This window comes from Leptodactylus fuscus, chromosome 5 (assembly GCF_031893055.1).
Source record: "Leptodactylus fuscus isolate aLepFus1 chromosome 5, aLepFus1.hap2, whole genome shotgun sequence".
Taxonomy (NCBI): Eukaryota; Metazoa; Chordata; class Amphibia; order Anura; family Leptodactylidae; genus Leptodactylus; species Leptodactylus fuscus.
This window is the reverse complement of record NC_134269.1, coordinates 128284641-128304286: the sequence shown is the minus strand read 5'-3', so window position 1 is coordinate 128304286 and position 19646 is coordinate 128284641. Positions and strand designations below refer to the sequence as shown.

At 39.9% G+C, this 19646-nt stretch overlaps 1 protein-coding gene across 4 annotated transcripts in view; it reads right to left on the bottom strand.

The window, feature by feature from the left end:
• CADPS2 (calcium dependent secretion activator 2) overlaps positions 1–19646 on the bottom strand; it is a 283863-nt gene that overhangs the window by 86404 nt on the left and 177813 nt on the right. For all 4 annotated transcript variants that reach the window (XM_075274223.1, XM_075274224.1, XM_075274225.1 and 1 more), the window contains 2 exons: positions 14170–14273; positions 10668–10824 (listed from right to left, as the gene is read on the bottom strand). In XM_075274223.1, coding sequence (XP_075130324.1) covers positions 10668–10824; positions 14170–14273 — 261 coding nt within the window. The remainder of the gene's footprint in view (positions 1–10667; positions 10825–14169; positions 14274–19646) is intronic.

Sequence of the window (19646 nt, the reverse complement as noted above, 5' to 3'; positions counted from 1 at the left end):
CGGCTCTGATGTAGCAGAGCCGAGGCTGCACAAGGGTTCAAGCGCACCCTCGGCTGTGATGTAGCAGAGCCGAGGCTGCACAAGGGTTCAAGCGCACCCTCGGCTCTGATGTAGCAGAGCCGAGGGTGCACAAGGGTTCAAGCGCAGCCGAGGGTGCGCTTGAACCCTTGTGCAGCCTCGGCTCTGCTACATCAGAGCCGAGGGTGCGCTTGAACCCTTGTGCACACTCTGCTTCATCAAGCTAATAGAATGCATTGGCCAGCGCTGATTGAAGCAGAGCTGAATCTGTGTGCTTAGATCAACTACTCCACCGGTGTAGTTGAGCTAAACACACACATTCAGCACTGCTTCATCACGCCAATAGAATGCATTGGCCAGCACTGATTGGCCAGAGTACGGAATTCGGCCAATCAGCGCTGGCCAATGCATCCCTATGGGAAAAAGTTTATCTCATAAAAATCACAATTACACACCCGATAGAGCCCCAAAAAGTTATTTTTAATAACACTCCCCCCTAAATAAAGGTTATCCCTAGCTAACCCTGCCTGTACAGCTATCCCTGTCTCATAGTCACAAAGTTCACATTCTCATATGACCCGGATTTGAAATCCACTATTCGTCTAAAATGGAGGTCACCTGATTTCGGCAGCCAATGACTTTTTCCAATTTTTTTCAATGCCCCCGGTGTCGTAGTTCCTGTCCCACCTCCCCTGCGCTGTTATTGGTGCAAAAAAGGCGCCAGGGAAGGTGGGAGGGGAATCGAATTTTGGCGCACTTTACCACGCGGTGTTCGATTCGATTCGAACATGGCGAACACCCTGATATCCGATCGAACATGTGTTCGATAGAACACTGTTCGCTCATCTCTAAACGCTACATGTAATGTGTTGTGTGTACAGGGTTTCCATATTTGTTTCTTAAAAGGTCAGATCTCACATATAAGACTGCATTCCAAAGTGAATAATGCCATTTATGATTACAAATCTTTTAAAGGGGAGGCTAAAACAAATGGTTGTGGTCTTCAAGAACAGAATCAATGAAGAGGTTTGGAATTTTTTATTTTGTTGCAAATCACACAAAATACTTATTTTCCTTTGACTGCATTTTATGTTGGTCTAAGCAAATAACGTCAAGAAACTGTAAAACGTGACCTTACGGGAATTGAGAGCATGAACCTCCAACATATAACATTATTTGTGTCTGCAAGGTCCATGCAGTCATACTCCCACCTACTTAGTATGGCACCAGAGACAATTGCCTCCACCTTAACTCATGTCTAGCATTACAGGGAAAGCAGCAGCTTCATCCTTGCTATCTTGGGATTTCACTTTATCTTTCAATTCTCAAGTAGTTGTCAGCACTTCTGTTGATACAACACCTTAACCCCTTTGTAAATATACATCCTAACTGTATATATCTCACCACTTTAGCGGTAAATCTTGCCGTATAGCTCTTTGCCATTAAAGAGACTGGAGTGGCACTTTGTCTGTTCATTCTTACTAAAGTGACAATGAGATGAAATAATCAGCTCCGGCTCGCAAAAAGTGATAAATATAGCAATGAATGCGAGTCCAACTGGTCTGAGATGCACAAGAAAAAGGGGATTTTTGTTTTAGATATTACAGTACTGATGTAGGTTAAGCAAAGTACACATATTTGCTATTGCTATACAAAGGAAGATGAGAAGATAATTTTTTCTCTTAATTTGTTTTGTCCAATTTATTAGACAATTAAAAATGAAAAAATACAAAGAAAATGTTAAATGGGGTGTTCTAAAGTCCTTCTTTACACCCTAGTGAGCATTAACATAATAATGGAATGGAGACTCTCTACTGGGTCCCAAGCTGAATGGAAAGGTGAGTATTATAGGGGCAGATTTTTAAAGACTGGTGTTACTAACGCTAGTCTTCATATTCCCAGAACCAACGGAGGGTGTGCCTCATATATGATAATGTGTACACCTCCTCATAAATGAGGGGCGTCCTCTGCTGGGCTGTGCACTTGTGGGGAAACTGTACCCCAGCTCATACCATTTTCCATATCATTTATTCCAAATTTCTGACTGCATAGCCCCCTGCATTGCCACACCCTCTTTTCTGGAAAGCTGTGAAGGAAGCACTGGATTTAAAAAGGCATAAAAAACTGCAACTTTTCACACCTCGTAGTTCAGAAAAGTAGTGTACAAGGCATAATAAATCTGGCCTAATGTGTTTCTCATTTTAAGCCTAGTCTATAAATTACTAAACATTAAAAGAGATACATCTCAATTGGAACCATATGAGAAGCCAATCTATGTCACAAAAAATAAAGTATTCAATAAAAAATTGCCCTTAGAAAATATCTGGAAGACATGATGTGGACATTCAAAGACCTACAACCCTGGCTCACAAAAGGTTGAGGTTTTTTTTAAGTAGCACTAAATCTCTAAAGGCCGATAACTATTTTTATTCCTCAATGTTAACCACAATGTTAAAGGTCAATACATAAGAGTTCCACAGATTTTCATCATACTGTATTTGGTATATTTATCTTGACAGAGTTCCAAGGTGCCCATCACCATGACACTGGTCAACAACATTAGATGAGAGTCATGCAAACATGACAAATTTGGCTGGCTTGGTCACCTGACAATTTAATGGGCTCCTCTTTTTTTATCCACCTAATGGACATATATACAGTTAGGGCCAGAAATATTTGGACAGTGACACAATTTTCGCGAGTTGGGCTCTGCATGCCACCACATTGGTTTTGAAATGAAACCTCTACAACAGAATTCAAGTGCAGATTGTAACGTTTAATTTGAAGGGTTGAACAAAAATATCTGATAGAAAATGTAGGAATTATACACATTTCTTTACAAACACTCCACATTTTAGGAGCTCAAAAGTAATTGGACGACTAAACATAACCCAAACAAAATATTTTTATTTTCAATATTTTGTTGCAAATCCTTTGGAGGCAATCACTGCCTTAAGTCTGGAACCCATGGACATCACCAAATGCTGGGTTTCCTCCTTCTTAATGCTTTGCCAGGCCTTTACAGCCGCAGCCTTCAGGTCTTGCTTGTTTGTGGGTCTTTCCGCCTTAAGTCTGGATTTGAGCAAGTGAAATGCATGCTCAGTTGGGATAAGATCTGGTGATTGACTTGGCCATTCCAGAATATTCCACTTTTTTGCACTCATGAACTCCTGAGTAGCTTTGGCTGTATGCTTGGGGTCATTGTCCATCTGTACTATGAAGCGCCGTTCGATCAACTTGGCAGCATTTGGCTGAATCTGGGCTGAAAGTATATCCCGGTACACTTCAGAATTCATCCGGCTACTCTTGTCTGCTGTTATGTCATCAATAAACACAAGTGATCCAGTGCCATTGAAAGCCATGCATGTCCATGCCATCACGTTGCCTCCACCATGTTTTACAGAGGATGTGGTGTGCCTTGGATCATGTGCCGTTCCCTTTCTTCTCCAAACTTTTTTCTTCCCATCATTCTGGTACAGGTTGATCTTTGTCTCATCTGTCCATAGAATACTTTTCCAGAACTGAGCTGGCTTCTTGAGGTGTTTTTCAGCAAATTTAACTCTGGCCTGTCTATTTTTGGAATTGATGAATGGTTTGCATCTAGATGTGAACCCTTTGTATTTACTTTCATGGAGTCTTCTCTTTACTGTTGACTTAGAGACAGATACACCTACTTCACTGAGAGTGTTCTGGACTTCAGTTGATGTTGTGAATGGGTTCTTCTTGACCAAAGAAAGTATGCAGCGATCATCCACCACTGTTGTCATCCGTGGACGCCCAGGCCTTTTTGAGTTCCCAAGCTCACCAGTCAATTCCTTTTTTCTTAGAATGTACCCGACTGTTGATTTGGCTACTCCAAGCATGTCTGCTATCTCTCTTATGGCTTTTTTTCTTTTTTTTCAGCCTCAGGATGTTCTGCTTCACCTCAATTGAGAGTTCCTTTGACCGCATGTTGTCTGGTCACAGCAACAGCTTCCAAATGCAAAACCACACACCTGGAATCAACCCCAGACCTTTTAACTACTTCATTGATTACAGGTTTACGAGGGAGACGCCTTCAGAGTTAATTGCAGCCCTTAGAGTCCATTGTCCAATTACTTTTGGTCCCTTGAAAAAGAGGAGGCTATGCATTACAGAGCTATGATTCCTAAACCCTTTCTCCGATTTGGATGTGGAAACTCTCATATTGCAGCTGGGAGTGTGCACTTTCAGCCCATATTATATATATATATAATTGTATTTCTGAACATGTTTTAGTAAACAGCTAAAATAACAAAACTTGTGTCACTGTCCAAATATTTCTGGCCCTAACTGTACTTTACATAGCAAATGTTTTGGCAAGGTCATCAGGTATTTTCTACTGTTAGTATAGTCTCCAGGAACAGAAGTTATACATGCATACATACATACATGTTATAAAAGTTATACATTAGAAACGGTACAAAAATATAAGTCTATCATTTAATCAATCCACAACCTAATTTGTATTCTTAGGGCTTGTTCACATCTGCGCCCAGTCTCCGTCTCTGCAGGTTTCCATTTCCTGCACAAAACAGAGGCAGGAGACGGAAACCTGCAGGACTCCTTCAAACCCATTCATTTGAATGGGTTTGAAAGACGTCCGGCCGTGAGCGGCGGTGAGCATTTTATGCTTTCCGCCGCGAAACCGTTTTTTTTTAAACCGGACACAGAGTCGGACATGCAGTGCTCTGTGTCCGATTTTAAAAAAACGGTTTTGCGGTGGAGAGCATAAAACACTCACCACCGCTCACGGCCGGACCCGGTCTGACAGGTTTCCGTCTTCTGCATGCAGAAGACGGAAACCACAGAACGGACTGCCGGACACTAGTGTGAACCTAGCGTAAGGGTTTCTCACACAGCATTTGTTTTGGAAAATGCAACAGTTTCCTTTCTGTTTTAGAGCCAAAAATCAGAAGTTGCCTCAGAATGAATTGGAACTAAGGATGAACTTGCACTTCTCCTTCCTGCTGCATCCACTTTTGGCTTTGGCTCAAAAAACTGCGCCATGATCTACAGGGGTATTAAAGAACAATAGGTCTGAAAGTATCATAAGTGATATTTTGTGTTGTACTGTACATATGTTTGAGTGAATGTCTACATTTATTCCATTGTAACCAAAAGTGGCAGGGATCATTGCTGAACTATATGAAAATTGCCTCTGGAGTTTGGTGCTTAAATAAGATATAAGCACATAATAGACAGTTATCAGTTCTGCATTTTTTAACACCTGTAGATTAACCCGATATGTAAAAAGGTGATTAAAGAGCTGTCGGTTTGAAAGAATTCTGAAAACTAATCTGATAAAGCATCAGAGGGAAGAAGAGCCCAGTGGGATTTCTACCTCTTCATTTCCTAATGAGTTTTTTGATAATGAGAGTTGACTTTGCCAGTCACTCTGCGCTCTATTATGGCTAATTTGACTCCACTTCACTCTCCCTGATAATTATTAACACTAGCCTTTTTATCCTCATGAGGCCTCATTTCAGTTTCTGATTTTATATCTTCCTTTATGAGGGATGAAGTATTTAAGAAAAGGATTCATTTAGTGTTACAGTAGAACATTTATTACTTGTTAAAATGAGACTTATTTATAGGATAAACGAAGGCATTCTATCTGCCATCTTTAATGTGTCGGCTGTGCAAAGAGGCTGATAATTAAGCAGCAAACACAGTGACGGCCTGCACCAGAGATCTGACTCTCAGCAGAATAGTCACTTGTCATTTACAAGCTTCTCTATCATAGATTAAATGGTGAATTGAGATAAGAGCCTGTTCTCCCATTAAGTGCTACATTTAACATCAGGTATTACCAACCTATTTCTTAGCAATGGATGAGATTGCAATACTAATAGTTCCTATTAACCCCTTAAGGATTGGCCATTTTTTGTATTTTCATTTTTCCCTTCCCACATTTCAAGAGCCCTAACTTTTTCCTTTTTCAGTTCACAGACTCACATGATGGCTTATTGTTTGCAAAACAAGTTATACTTTCTAATAGCATCATTCAATATGCTGTACAATGTACTGGGAAGCTGGGAAAAAAATTCTGAATGAGGGGCAATTGAAGAAAAAATGCAATTACACCAATTTCATATGGGTTTAATTCTTACGGCATTCACTGTGTGGTAAAAATGACATGTTACCTGTATTCTGCGGGTCAGTATGAACACGGCGATAACAAATTTATATAGTATATGCAATGTTTTGATACCTTTTAAAAAATGAAAAACTTTGCAAAATAGGAAAAAAAAATGTGTGTTACCATATTGTGACACCTGTAACTTTTTCATATTTTCATGTATGGAGCTGGGTATGCCGTCTTTTTATGCGGGACAAGATGACGTCTTTACTGATACCATTTGGGGAAAGATCTGATGGTTTGATCACTCTTCATTACATTTTTTTATAGGTGGTTAGAAAAATTATATTTGGCTATTTTGATTTTTTTCACCGCTACGCCGTTCAACTTAAGGGATAAATATTTTAATAGTTCAGGCATTTTGGAGCGCGGGGATACCTAATATGTTTAGGTTTACTTTTCTTTATTCACTTTTATATGTGATATAGGGAAATAGGGGTGATTAGAACTTATGGGGTTTTTTTCCCTTCTTTTACTTTTATGATTAGACCCCCTAGGGACCTTGAAACCTAGAGGGTCAGATCGCTCATACTATTCAGTAGTATTGCAGTGAATAGTAAAATGCCTTCACTTCTATTGCACGCTGCCTCTGGCAGTATGTAATAGATCTAATGTAATGAAAAGCCTGTCTCGTTTGACAGTGGTGTCTAAAGGGTTAACAACTGTGATCTGTGCCGGCACTGACCTGTTGCCATTAGCAGTGGGTCCTGACTCTATTATATAACCGGCATCCGCTCTGTATGGAGAGAGCTCAGCTCCTGAGCTCTCCATACACTCCCATGTGACCAATGATGTAAAGGTATGTCATTGGTCTTAAGGGGTTAAAATTCCCGGAAAAATACATTCTATACGAATAGCTTTAATGCATATGGGAATTTTGGGGCTCTATTACAATCCATTCCTGACATGTTTATCATTTGAATATTGTTTCTGTATATATCTGAACAAATATATAGTTTGTTGTGAGATTTCCTTTTGATACTAAATTTCTATTACTATGACTTCAAATTTATTTGGCGTAGAAACTACCGAAGCAAGTGCCAATCTGTCCATCAGCTGTAATAGTCCATCTACCTTTGTCTGTAATACATGACAGCCACCAGTTAATGTAAACTAGTTTAGGCAGCTGTGCCTAATCCATATGACATATTGCAAAATACTGCTGTAGGCACAGAGCATAGATGACATTATACTGCAGAGACAACATCAATCATCTTAGTGAGAGGATGAGGATTTTCCAGGTTTAAAGCAGAGTAGAAACATTGCAAATACCTACATTAGGAGGTTTCCTAAAATTTTACAATAGGTCGACAGCAGGAACATATAAACAGTGTTCTCATGCATAGAAACTGGTAGAAGTTATTAGTTTTTAGAGTAAGTTTATGAAAATACTTTGCTTTTTTAAGCTTAATTTACTACGTTATTCATGAATTTAAAGAAATTGTAAATGACATAAGGTATATATACGTATATATTCTTATACAAATGTTTTACAGGTAATAAATATTCTGAACTTTAATGTCAAATGGCTTGCTCAAAGAAAAATAGACTGTTCAGATAGAAGAAATTGAGGGCTTTTAAAGGTTAATGTATCTTTCTTTTTTCATTACCGTTATTATACTACTATGGCAGTAATGCACATGGGCGTCCTCTGTCTAGGCAGTAATGAGAAGATTACTAATATAATAAGTCCTGCTTGACCTCCGACTTGCCACAAAAGAACCTTAACATGGTTGGTGAGCAGCGCAATGACAGGGGTTTACATCTGCTTTATATACAAAAGGTATCTAGATACCTGTCCATCTGACAATGATGATACAACTATTTCACTACTAATATTAGAAACAACATTTAGAATATGTTACCAATTGAATCATGCAATGTTAATAGGTGTAAAACAAAACTTATTTCTAGTAATCCAATCATTTTTTTTTTTTCATGAACAAAATACATCTCCATACCGATTTCTTCAACTTTGGTCCCGGAGGAATATAACTAACAAGCAATTTCAGCTGCTGGATAGCTCCACTGCATGTTGATATTTCTGTGAACAGCTGGCTGCTGCCAAATCACTCTCCAACCAGCTTATCACACCCAGCCTCCACTTGTAGGAGTGGAGAAATATCTCTTAGCTGTCATCTACAATCTTTATTTGAAGAAAATTCATTCCATCACCTTGTGACATTATGCTTGCCGTGAGTCCCCTACTACATAGAGCTCTCCTTGACCTTGTCATTTGGAGACCTCACTTTGTGACATACATTTATCAGGAGCAACAGTAACCGGGGCATTGGTTGTGTCAGGCACTAGTATGTGTCAGTGGGTAATTTACCTGCATTAGATGGCAATTTAGCATGAAATTGCTTTTAAATGCGTAATTGACATTGGAACGTAAAGACAAAGACGGACGTTAAAATACTGTCATTTGCTGAGTATTAAGTTATACATATAAATAATATCATAGCAAAGACATATTCCCATCATTGCAGTGTTTACAATGACAAAGGAACCCTGAGTCAGTATACTCTATGCTGAGGGCTTGTTTGATAAGCTGCACAAACAGGACGACACGCGTTACCAACTTAAGAGAGATATTATAGTAGAAGCCAATAAACATATTGTACAATATGCTACACATTTTTCCGATATTTTTTTTTTATAAATCCCTCTGACATTTAGGAACTCTGCTTGCAGTATATCTAAAAGTAGATATTTTATTTATGTGGCCATATAAAAAACAGATGCTTGGCTCCTTAAAGATATAGTACAATGATCAGAGTTTTGTTCTGTAATGTAACCTGGGTAAATTTTTAGGGTGTTTGAATTACAGCAAGCAAAGATCTTGAAACCATGACAAACTTATGAATATAGTGTAATACAAAGGTGTAACTTTTGTTTGTATGAAGACTAAGCTAAAACTATAATAACCTATTCAAAGAGCAAAGTGCAGACAAGAGTGCTGCTTCCCCTCTACAAGTACAGTGGGGCAAAAAAGTATTTAGTCAGTCACCAATAGTGCAAGTTCCACCACTTAAAAAGATGAGAGGCGTCTGTAATTTACATCATAGGTAGACCTCAACTATGAGAGACAAAATGAGAAAACAAATCCAGAAAATCACATTGTCTGATTTTGTAAGAATTTGGATCATTGTCATGTTGAAAGACCCAGCCACGTTTCATCTTCAATGCCCTTGCTGATGGAAGGAGGTTTGCACTCAAAATCTCATGATACATGGCCCCATTCATTCTTTCATGTACCCGGATCAGTCGTCCTGGCCCCTTTGCAGAGAAACACCCACCCCCATGCTTTACAGTAGGTATGGTGTTTGATGGATGCAACTTAGTATTCTTTTTCCTCCAAACACGAAAAGTTGTGTTTCTACCAAACAGTTCCAGTTTGGTTTCATCAGACCATAGGACATTCTCCCAATACTCTTCTGGAACATCCAAATGCTCTCTAGCAAACTTCAGACGGGCCCGGACATGTACTGGCTTAAGCAGTGGGACACGTCTGGCACTAGAGGATCTGAGTCCCTGGCGGCGTAGTGTGTTACTGATGGTAGGCTTTGTTACATTGGTCCCAGCTCTCTGCAGTTCATTCACTAGGTCCCCCTGCGTTGTTCTGGGATTTTTGCTCACTGTTCTTGTGATCATTTTGACCCCACGGGGTGAGATTTTGTGTGGAGCCCCAGAGCGAGGGAGATTATCAGTGGTCTTGTATGTCTTCCATTTTCTAATTATTGCTCCCACAGTTGATTTCTTCAATCCAAGCTGGTTGCCTATTGCAGATTCAGTCTTCCCAGCCTGGTGCAGGGCTACAATTTTGTTTCTGGTGTCCTTTGACAGCTCTTTGGTCTTCACCATAGTGGAGTTTGGAGTCTGACTGTTTGAGGGTGTACACAGGTGTCTTTTTTATAGTGATAACAAGTTTAAACAGGTGCCATTACTACAGGTAATGAGTGGAGGAAAGAGGAGACTCTTAAAGAAGAAGTTACAGGTCTGTGAGAGCCAGAAATCTTGATTGCTTGTAGGTGACCAAATACTTATTTTCCACCATAATTTGCAAAAAAATTCTTACAAAATCAGACAATGTGATTTTCTGGATTTGTTTTCTCATTTTGTCTCTCATAGTTGAGGTCTACCTATGATGTAAATTACAGACGCCTCTCATCTTTTTAAGTGGTGGAACTTGCACTATTGGTGACTGACTAAATACTTTTTTGCCCCACTGTATATATAGGATAAGTTTGGCATATAGGAAATATCGGAAAATGCTAAAAGCTAGGATTTAATATTCCTAAAAATGAGGAAAAAAAATCCAAGAAGTTCACACACAGAAGGTTGAAGGTTTTGGAAAAGCAGTGCACAAGGTCACTATTGGTTTATACTCTCACCAAACACACCTATTAGAATTCAGAGTCTTCATTTCACACCAGTCTATGGTATACCCAAATCACACCATTATTAAACTAAATATTTCATTACTTACAATCAGTCCTGAGGAAGTTATTCAGCAGCTGGAAAAGAGGAAAGCTTTCCCAAGAGTCTTGTGGTTGTGCCTCTAGTGCACAGTTCATATCGACTGAGAAGAGGGACCAAAATATCTCAGCATGTTCAGCTAATAGATCTGGCCACCAGGAAAATGCCTAGGTAAAAAGCAAACATGGCAAGTCAAATACAGCAAAGTAGTCCGAGACATTAATGTTAAGGCCCCACGTTGCCAAACGCAGCAAAAAATATGATGTAGAAAAAAAAAAAAACTGGAAAAACACAATTTTTTTTAAAGCATTTTTATTGTGTTTTTCACAAAGTTTTTCTCTGTGGACTTTCTACACTTATATACCTATATGATAACCACCACCATTTCCGCAGGTATAATTGACATGATGCAATATTTAAAAAGGGCTGCATTTCTGCTTAAGATTTTTTCTGAAACATATGGATGGGAATAGCCAGAATACCATTCGCTTTGGAGGACTATAAAATGCAGTGTATTCCCACAGGGTATCTGCTGCAGCATAAAAACTGCGTTACCGCAAAGTGGAGCTTAAGCCTAAAGGTGGGTTCGTGAATTTCAAATGTTATACAACATTACAAACTAAAAATAAAATAGCCCAATTGGGTTTATATATATGTACCAAAAGGATGAATGTTGAAAACTGGCATCATTTAATTGAAGAAAACTAAATATAAGATGGCTTACAGCATCCAAAGATATAAAACGTATCCACAACATCTAGAGTATCCGAATTACAGATATTATACAGTTGCAGGTAAATGAGACATGTCGCAGAGCTATTGGAGACATGACATGAGATGGGTCTTTGCAGACTTCACCCACTGTGAAGTGGCAGATGTATACATGGACGAGATTCTAGTGTATCTACTGCCCAAGCCACTCTTTTGATTAGATGCAAAAACAGATAAAAATTGCAGCATACCATATGTAAAATATAACTTTCAGGCTATGAGTCCCTTATTCATAGCCTGAATATGGCTTCCCGAAATGCGTAAGACATTATCTGTTTTTATTCCTGTATCGTGGCTCCTTGTTATTTCAAAATGTTTTTGTTTTTTTTACTGAAGGCTGAAGCGAAAGTTACCGTATATACTCAAGTATAAGCCGACCCGAATATAAGCCGAGGCCCCTAATTTTACCACAAAAAAAACTGGGAAACTTATTGACTCAAGTATAAGCCTAGGGGGGGAATCCACCATGGTAGATAAAAAGTCTGGTCATGTGCATTACAGCTTAATAACTTAATAATAGCAGTTAACCCCATCATGTCCCTCACATTAACCCCCTGTGTGCCTCACATAAGTGTTACGGAAATGTGGGACTTATGGAGGTAATAATTAGGTATCTTCATAATTAAGGTCCTTTATTAGTACCTTCATGTGTCTCACATATTAGTAACCCTTACATGTGGAACACAGGGGTTAATGTGAAGGACATGATGGGGTTAACTGCTATTAATGTGAGGCACATGGAGTTACTTAAACTAAATTAATAATCTCAAATGCCTGACATTACTAGGAATAGTAACTAAAGGAAGGTACCTGTCTGTTTTACTGACTGTGGCTTCCTCTCCTCCATACAACAGAGATCTTCTATAAGACACAATGAATCCTGGCCACTGACTTATCTGCAGGGTAGATGCTAATCCTAGTGGGCTAAAGGACCTTTGATGACATCATGACCATGTGACCCTGGTGTGGGAAGAGCTACTAGGATTTAGACTCAACCTTATCTGCAGATGTTACATATCAGTGGCTACAGGACCTTTGATGACATCACAGTCACTTGACCTAATAACAAGCCAATCACAGAGCAGTAGCACTAAAGGACCTCCCCTTTCCAGGTCCTTCGAGTTTTCTGTGATCCGAGGGCCCCGACTCGTGTATAAGCCGAGGGGAGCTTTTTCAGCATGAAAAATGTGCGGAAAAAGTCGGCTTATACTCGAGTATATACAGTATATTTTACATATGGTATGCTGGAATTTTTATCTATTTTTGCATCTATATTGAGTTGCTCATTCAGTCCAGAGCCTTGAATTCCTTGCAAACTTTTGTGTTCATACTCAGAATCATACGTTATATATCCATAAGAATTTTGTTGGTTGATTGATGAACCTTTTTTATGCTGTTGATTACCCTATTCATCTGAGGCTACTCAACAACTGAAATGAAAGGAAGCGCAAGAACAGAAAATGGGGAGGAATCTGAGAAGGAAGTCTTGGTCCTGTTCACTTTCGGCCATGTGAGCGGGCACTAATAGTTCCCTTACAAGTAATAGGTCCCAGACACATTGGAAAATAGTCAAACCTAAACTGGAATATAGTGCCCATACAGATAGTAGTACTCCCCCTAAATAAATATTATGGGGGGGGGTCAGGTTCACTATAACTAATGGGAGGACACTATCATCATAATGGTGCTTTAATAGTGCCCCATCAACTTTCAGGCAGACACCATGGGATGGTAAGGGTGACTACACAAGTAATCTACGTAAAATTTAACACATGTACAGAGAAGAGAGAGTAGTGAAAGAGCTATATAAACGAGTATGATGATGAACAAAAGAATTAGCTTCATAAGTCTAAAATATTACTTTGTCCCATTTACAGTGGAAAGAGCTGTTCTGAAAAAACTCGTTGCACTAACAAGTGATAAACTGAGCAAACTAAAGATAGGAACATTCATCTAAACTTTATTACTAGAAAAACTTGCAAATTAAAAGCATATAAAACTCAACAATGACATTGCGGTGTTTGAAGACATAGCAAGGCAAAACCTTCCTATAACAAAGGATAAACGGGAAAGCAACAGTGAAATATAATCCATACATACCTCTTTCCCCTGTATAAATCCATAAAATGTGTTGCATATTAAGAGAGAGATGTGATACATTAAGCAGTAGATATAACTGAATAATGATGTGCTCTACATCTACATTAAATAATCACCGCTAGAAGGAAAGCGCACAGTACACCGCCATGTAAGACAAATGTGAACGCATTCCTCTTTTACTGAGCCACACAGCTAGTGATCACGTGCCATACAAGTATTCCCAAGTGTCTTTTATGCCAAATCTAAGTCTACATCGCGGTTCAGTTTATCTGTCAAATCTTTGATATAAGTAACTCAACAAAAAAACTTCAAAATGTATTTTCTAAACACTAAAAACAGGTTTTCAGTGATTTTTCTTGAGGAGAACATTTCCCCTTGGGAGTGATCATATTTTACTGACAGATGTTTCTGTATTATCAAATACAATTTCAAGAACATGTTCACACATAGCAGGTGCTAGAGAAAAAAAAATCATCTATATACAGTAATGTGAGTTTAAAACATCTGGTTTAAGTCTTCAGTTTGATACAGATAAATTACCTACATCTTACTCAATAAAAAGTACATAAAATATTTTAAAGAACCTGCAAATACTGCACAATGACAACATAAGTGGGACCATCGCTATAAGATTGCCTTACCTCGGAGTGATGCTCCTCATTTTGCTGTAGTACCTCAATGCACAGCTCGGCTAGATGGAGCACATCACGTAATTTGTTTGAAGGATCATCTTGGTTCATAGTTTCTGAAACGTCAAAAAGCAATCATACTAAAATTCTCGTATTTTTTTTACCAACTTTAAGTCTTTTTCTATTTTTTTTTTTTTTTTATTAAAGCTTTCAATAAAAATACAAAAACAAATTTAACAAATCCGTCAGAATAAACCAAAATGTTGCCACTGAACTAAGAGCACAAGAGAGAGAGTACGGACAATTATTACTAGTCGATTCGTATATGGTATGAATATTTATATCATCGTATTAAAAATGCTATTGTACAAAAAAAAAAACAAATATATAACAGTAACATATAAGTGAATTATATTGATCATTTTTCATGGGTTCTGGATATTTTTTTTTTTACTACGGCAACAGTCCTAACTATGCATTTATTACATTTGACTCACACATATTAAAATGGATTGAACAAATGATGTTCGATCCACAAAATGCAAACATCCCTGAAGCGACTTAAGAACCTCCTGCAATTCCTATAATATAATGTACTGTACCCCTGATATTCCCACACAGCTGATATTTTAATGTGGGCTACTTAGTTAACCTCATCAATTCTCTTTTTTCAATTGTAATTTTTATTGATTTTATACAAAGAAAGAGCATAGGTACAAACATCTGCTAAGTATAAAGACCCAAAACGTAAAGGATATACAGGGGGGCACAAGGCAAGAACCAAGAGGGAGGGAGAGGACACACCATTGCAGCATCATCTAGTCAAAGTGAGTAGGAAGCACTCAAAAATGATCCCAGGGCTTCCAAACTGTGTCAAGCTTTTCCTCCTCATTATTCAGAAGAGCTGTGAGACATTCAAGTGCCCTGGTCCGTCTTATTCTTGCATAGAACTCCTCTAAAGAAGGAGGCGGAGTGCTCCTCTAATGCTTGGTAAGGCGAAATCTAGCTGACGTGAGAATGTAAATGTTGCAGGGAAAGTTTAGGTAGGCAGTCAGAGGGTAAGTTAAGTAAATACACTATGTGATCAAAAGTATCCGGACACCTGGCTGAAAATGACTTACAAGTTCGTGGTGCCCTCCATCAGTAATGCTGGAATTCAATATGGTGTTGGCCCACCCTTAGCCTTGATGACAGCTTCCACTCTCGCAGGCATACGTTCAATCAGGTGCTGGAAGGTTTCTTGGGGAATGGCAGCCCATTCTTCACAGAGTGCTGCACTGAGGAGAGGTATTGATGTAGGTCGGTGAGGCCTGGCACGAAGTCGCTGTTCCAAAACATCCCAAAGGTGTTCTATAGGATTCAAGTCAGGACTCTGTGCAGGCCAGTCCTTTACAGAGATGTTATTGTCGTGTAACCACTCTGCTACAGGCTGTGCAGTATGAACAGGTGCTCGATTGTGTTGAAAGATGCAATCTCCATTCCCGAATTGCTCTTCAACAGTGGGAAGCAAGAAGGTGTTTAAAAAATCGATGTAGGCCTGTGCTGTGATAGTGCCACGCAAAACAACAAGGAGTGCAAGCCCCCTCTATGAAAAACACAACCACACCATAACATCGCTGCCTCCGAATTTTACTGTTGGCACTACACACGCTGGCAGATGACGTTCACCAGGCATACCCACACCCTGCCATCAGATCACCACATTGTGTACTGTGATTCGTCACTCCACACAACGTTTTTCCACTGTTCAATCGTCCAATGTTTATGCTCCTTACACCAAGCGAGGCGTAGTTTGGCATTGACCTGCGTGATGTGTGGCACCCAATCACCTGACCACATTCGAAGTCCGTGAGTTCCGCGGAGCGCCCCATTCTGCTCTCTCACGATGTCTAATGTCTACTGAGGTCGCTGATATGGAGTACCTGGCAGCACAACGCACCTAATATGAAAAACGTATGTTTTTTGGCGTGTCTGGATACTTTTGATCACATAGTGTATGTCTTAGGAGGGGAGTTGTGATGTGGGAGGTGAACCCTAGCACCGCTCAATTAGGGTCTCCAAAAGAGTTGGAGGAAGGGGCACAACAAAAACAGGTGAAATTTGTTAGCTGCACCAGCTCCACTCCTCCAGCAACCATCATGAATGAAGCTAGGCTGGAGTTTGGTAACCGTCCATCAAGATCTTTCACATATTTTTTTTTTTTTTTTTTAAATAACACAGTGAGAAGTCTTGGCTGCTGGTCTCCAAATCATAGTCTACAACAGGTCTGATGTGGGTTTGCCCAGGTAGCCTTTCCATTCATGCATATAGGAATGGTTAGGCAGTTTCTCAGAATTCAGATCTGAAAGGATACCATATATATCTGATATAAGACCTGCAGTGAACAATTGGATTTACATAGTCCTTCAAAGTGAGTAGGGAGAGAGTCCTGTGTACTCGTAAAAAATTTTTTATTGTGCCAAATGTAGAGTTTCCACAGCAAATCACTCACTAGGATACATTTTTACATCATGATTGGCAACATGAGAACACTTACTAACCACAAGGTTGTTTTTTTTGCATTCTTATTTGAAAACTGACATAATAATTTTTGAACAAGTTTACACCTAGAAAATATGATGAATTTTAATTTTTACAGGCTGTCAAAATAAAGCAGCTTATCTTCATTTCCATAATTTCACTTTTTCCCAGACTAGCTTTCAGTAGCAAAACAAATTTGTTTTTTAATTATTTTATGGCCATAAAATGTTAACTATAGACAAGTTTTTGTTTTGCAGTATCTGCTCCTGTAGAATTGAAATATGAGAAGAAATAACGTAGGGTTTCCTCCCATACACCAATGATATACTGATAGGGGAAAATGTAAATTTTGAGCCCTATATGGGGCTCACAATCTACATTAAAAAAAAAAAAAAATTAAAATGTAGGGAACCAGCCATGGAGTCAAGGTCCAAATTTTTTTTTCATAATTTCTGCCATGAAAGTTTTACTAAATCCTCTCAAAATGTTTTGGTACACCACAAACAAGAGTATCTAAACACAAACATCTCCAAGAGAAAATAAGAAAACTGTTTAGTTCAACAGCAAAACTAATACATTAAAAGAAAAAAAAATATATATGTTTATAAAAATGAATTCTTGTCTGTCTGTTCTCTATGCGCGACCAAACGACTGGACCGATCTTCACTAGGGTTGAGCGATTGGGATCAGAAAAGATCGGATTCCGATCGGCGATCGAGAAAATTTCACGATTGGAATTCCGATCCCGATCTTTTCGGGCAGGATCGAGATCGGGGCTTATTTCCCACAATGCTTGGCTACTGGCCAATCATTGTGGGAAAAGCTTAGCATCCACAGGAATGATTGGAAGCAGCCAGACGCTTAGCCCCCTGCGTGCCGGCTGCGTCCATTCATTCCTATGGCTTTAACACAGCCTGTCACTCTTCTGCTTCTTCCCTGTTTTACCGTATACTCAGCTGAATATACGGTAAAACAGGGACGAAGCAGAAGAGTGGCAGGCTGCGGTGAATCAATTTTTGGACTACATGCTGTGTAGGATCGTTTATAAAATCTGATCTCCGATTATTTAAAAAATCCCATTGACTTGCATAGGGATCGGAATTGGGATCGGGATCAGGTTCGAATGGAAAATGATCGGAAATCGAATTTTTAAAAATGATCCTGAAATTTCAAGATCGGCTTAACTCTAATCTTCACCAAATTTGGCACACAAATACTTCAGGTGTCTGGGAAGGTTTAAGATGAGAATACAACTCACTCGGACGTACCGTTCCGGAGATACAGCTTTCCCAACACCCTGATCCCCCATTAGCCAAAACAAACCTAAGAGTCTTTCACTCATATTCCAACTGCAATACACACGGTCACTTCACATATACGATCCAACACTGATATACAAACTGAGATACACAGATCAGAGGATTAGATACACAGATCAACACACAGTATCAGATGTCAGAGGAATACATACGTGCGTCTGCACACAGTTCCACACGCCAGAAGATTAAATATGCGCGTCTGCACACAGTTCTACAAGCCCAAGGATTAGATACTTGTGTCTGCACAGTTTCATATGCCAGAGGATTAGATATGCGCGTCTGCACACAGTTCCACACAACAGAGGATTATATACGCACGTCTGTTCAAAGTACCGCACGCTGAAGGATTAGATACACAGGTCAGCACACATTATCACATGCCAGAAGATTAGATATGCATGTCTGCACATAGTTCCACAACCCAGAGGATTAGATACACACGTCTGCTCAAAGTACCGCACGCTGAAGGATTATAAAAACTGGTCAGCATACAGTATCACACGCCAGAGGATTAGATACATGCATCTGCACACAGTTCCACATGCCAAAGGATTAGATACGCGCGTCTGCACACAGTTCCACACGGTGGAGGATTAGATACACAGGTCAGCACATAGTATTACATGCCAGAGGATTAGATACACGCATCTGCACACAGTTCCACATGCCAGAGGATTAGATACACGCGTCTGCACAAAGTACCATACGCTGGAGGATTAGATACACAGGTCAGCACACAGTATCACATGCCAGAGGATTAGATACGCGCATCTTCACACAGTACTGCACACCAGAGTGTTATGTCAGTCCAGGTAGCTGCAACGGGGCTAAGGAATAGCAGTAGGGAATCTCGCCCTGCACTACTCCCACTAGCTATCCCGGTCCCTGCCTCACGGGTGTGGGTCGGCTGTACTCAGGCTAAGCCTGACCCCGACAGCTCCTCTCTCACTGATACCGTAGGCCTAGAGGGAAGTGGGAGAAGGAACGCCCTATAAGATCTCTAGGGACTGGAGACTAAAGGGGGTCACCCCTAACGAACAAGTGAAGCTGCTACTGACAGGGACTGACAAGGGTGTGCGCTGACTAACAACACAAGCAGCACACAGGAAAAATGTGGGAAAGGATTCCCCCAAACCAATATGGGAAGGAACCTTACACTAGGAAACAAACACAGGGAAACTGAGTAGAAATCAAAGGATAAGGCAATTCACTCACACAGTCAATTATACACAGAGGGAGGATTGGTGAAAACACACAAACCAACTCGTTCACCCAAACCTCCCAAAAACCAACCACGGAACTTCCTCTATCCAAGATAACCACCTACTCCTCCTGCTAAGGCCTAGCTCTGTAAAAGCGACACTCAGCACAGAACCATGGGAGGCATGGGTTTAAATACAGAGTAGAGACCACTCCTCCCAGGTGCAAATGGGAGGACAGACTAATCAACCAGGAGATAAAGCTGCCTACCATCAGTGCGCACGTGCAAGTCAGAAGGTGTGCACCAATACCCATGACAGGACAACCCCGCAGCGCCAGGATGCCAGCCCAGACACTGCGCAGCCAAAAACTCCCCAGGTAAGAAAAATAGAAAGTAATGAACCTAAATACTCCTAACACAGAGGATTAGATACGCACATCTGCACACAG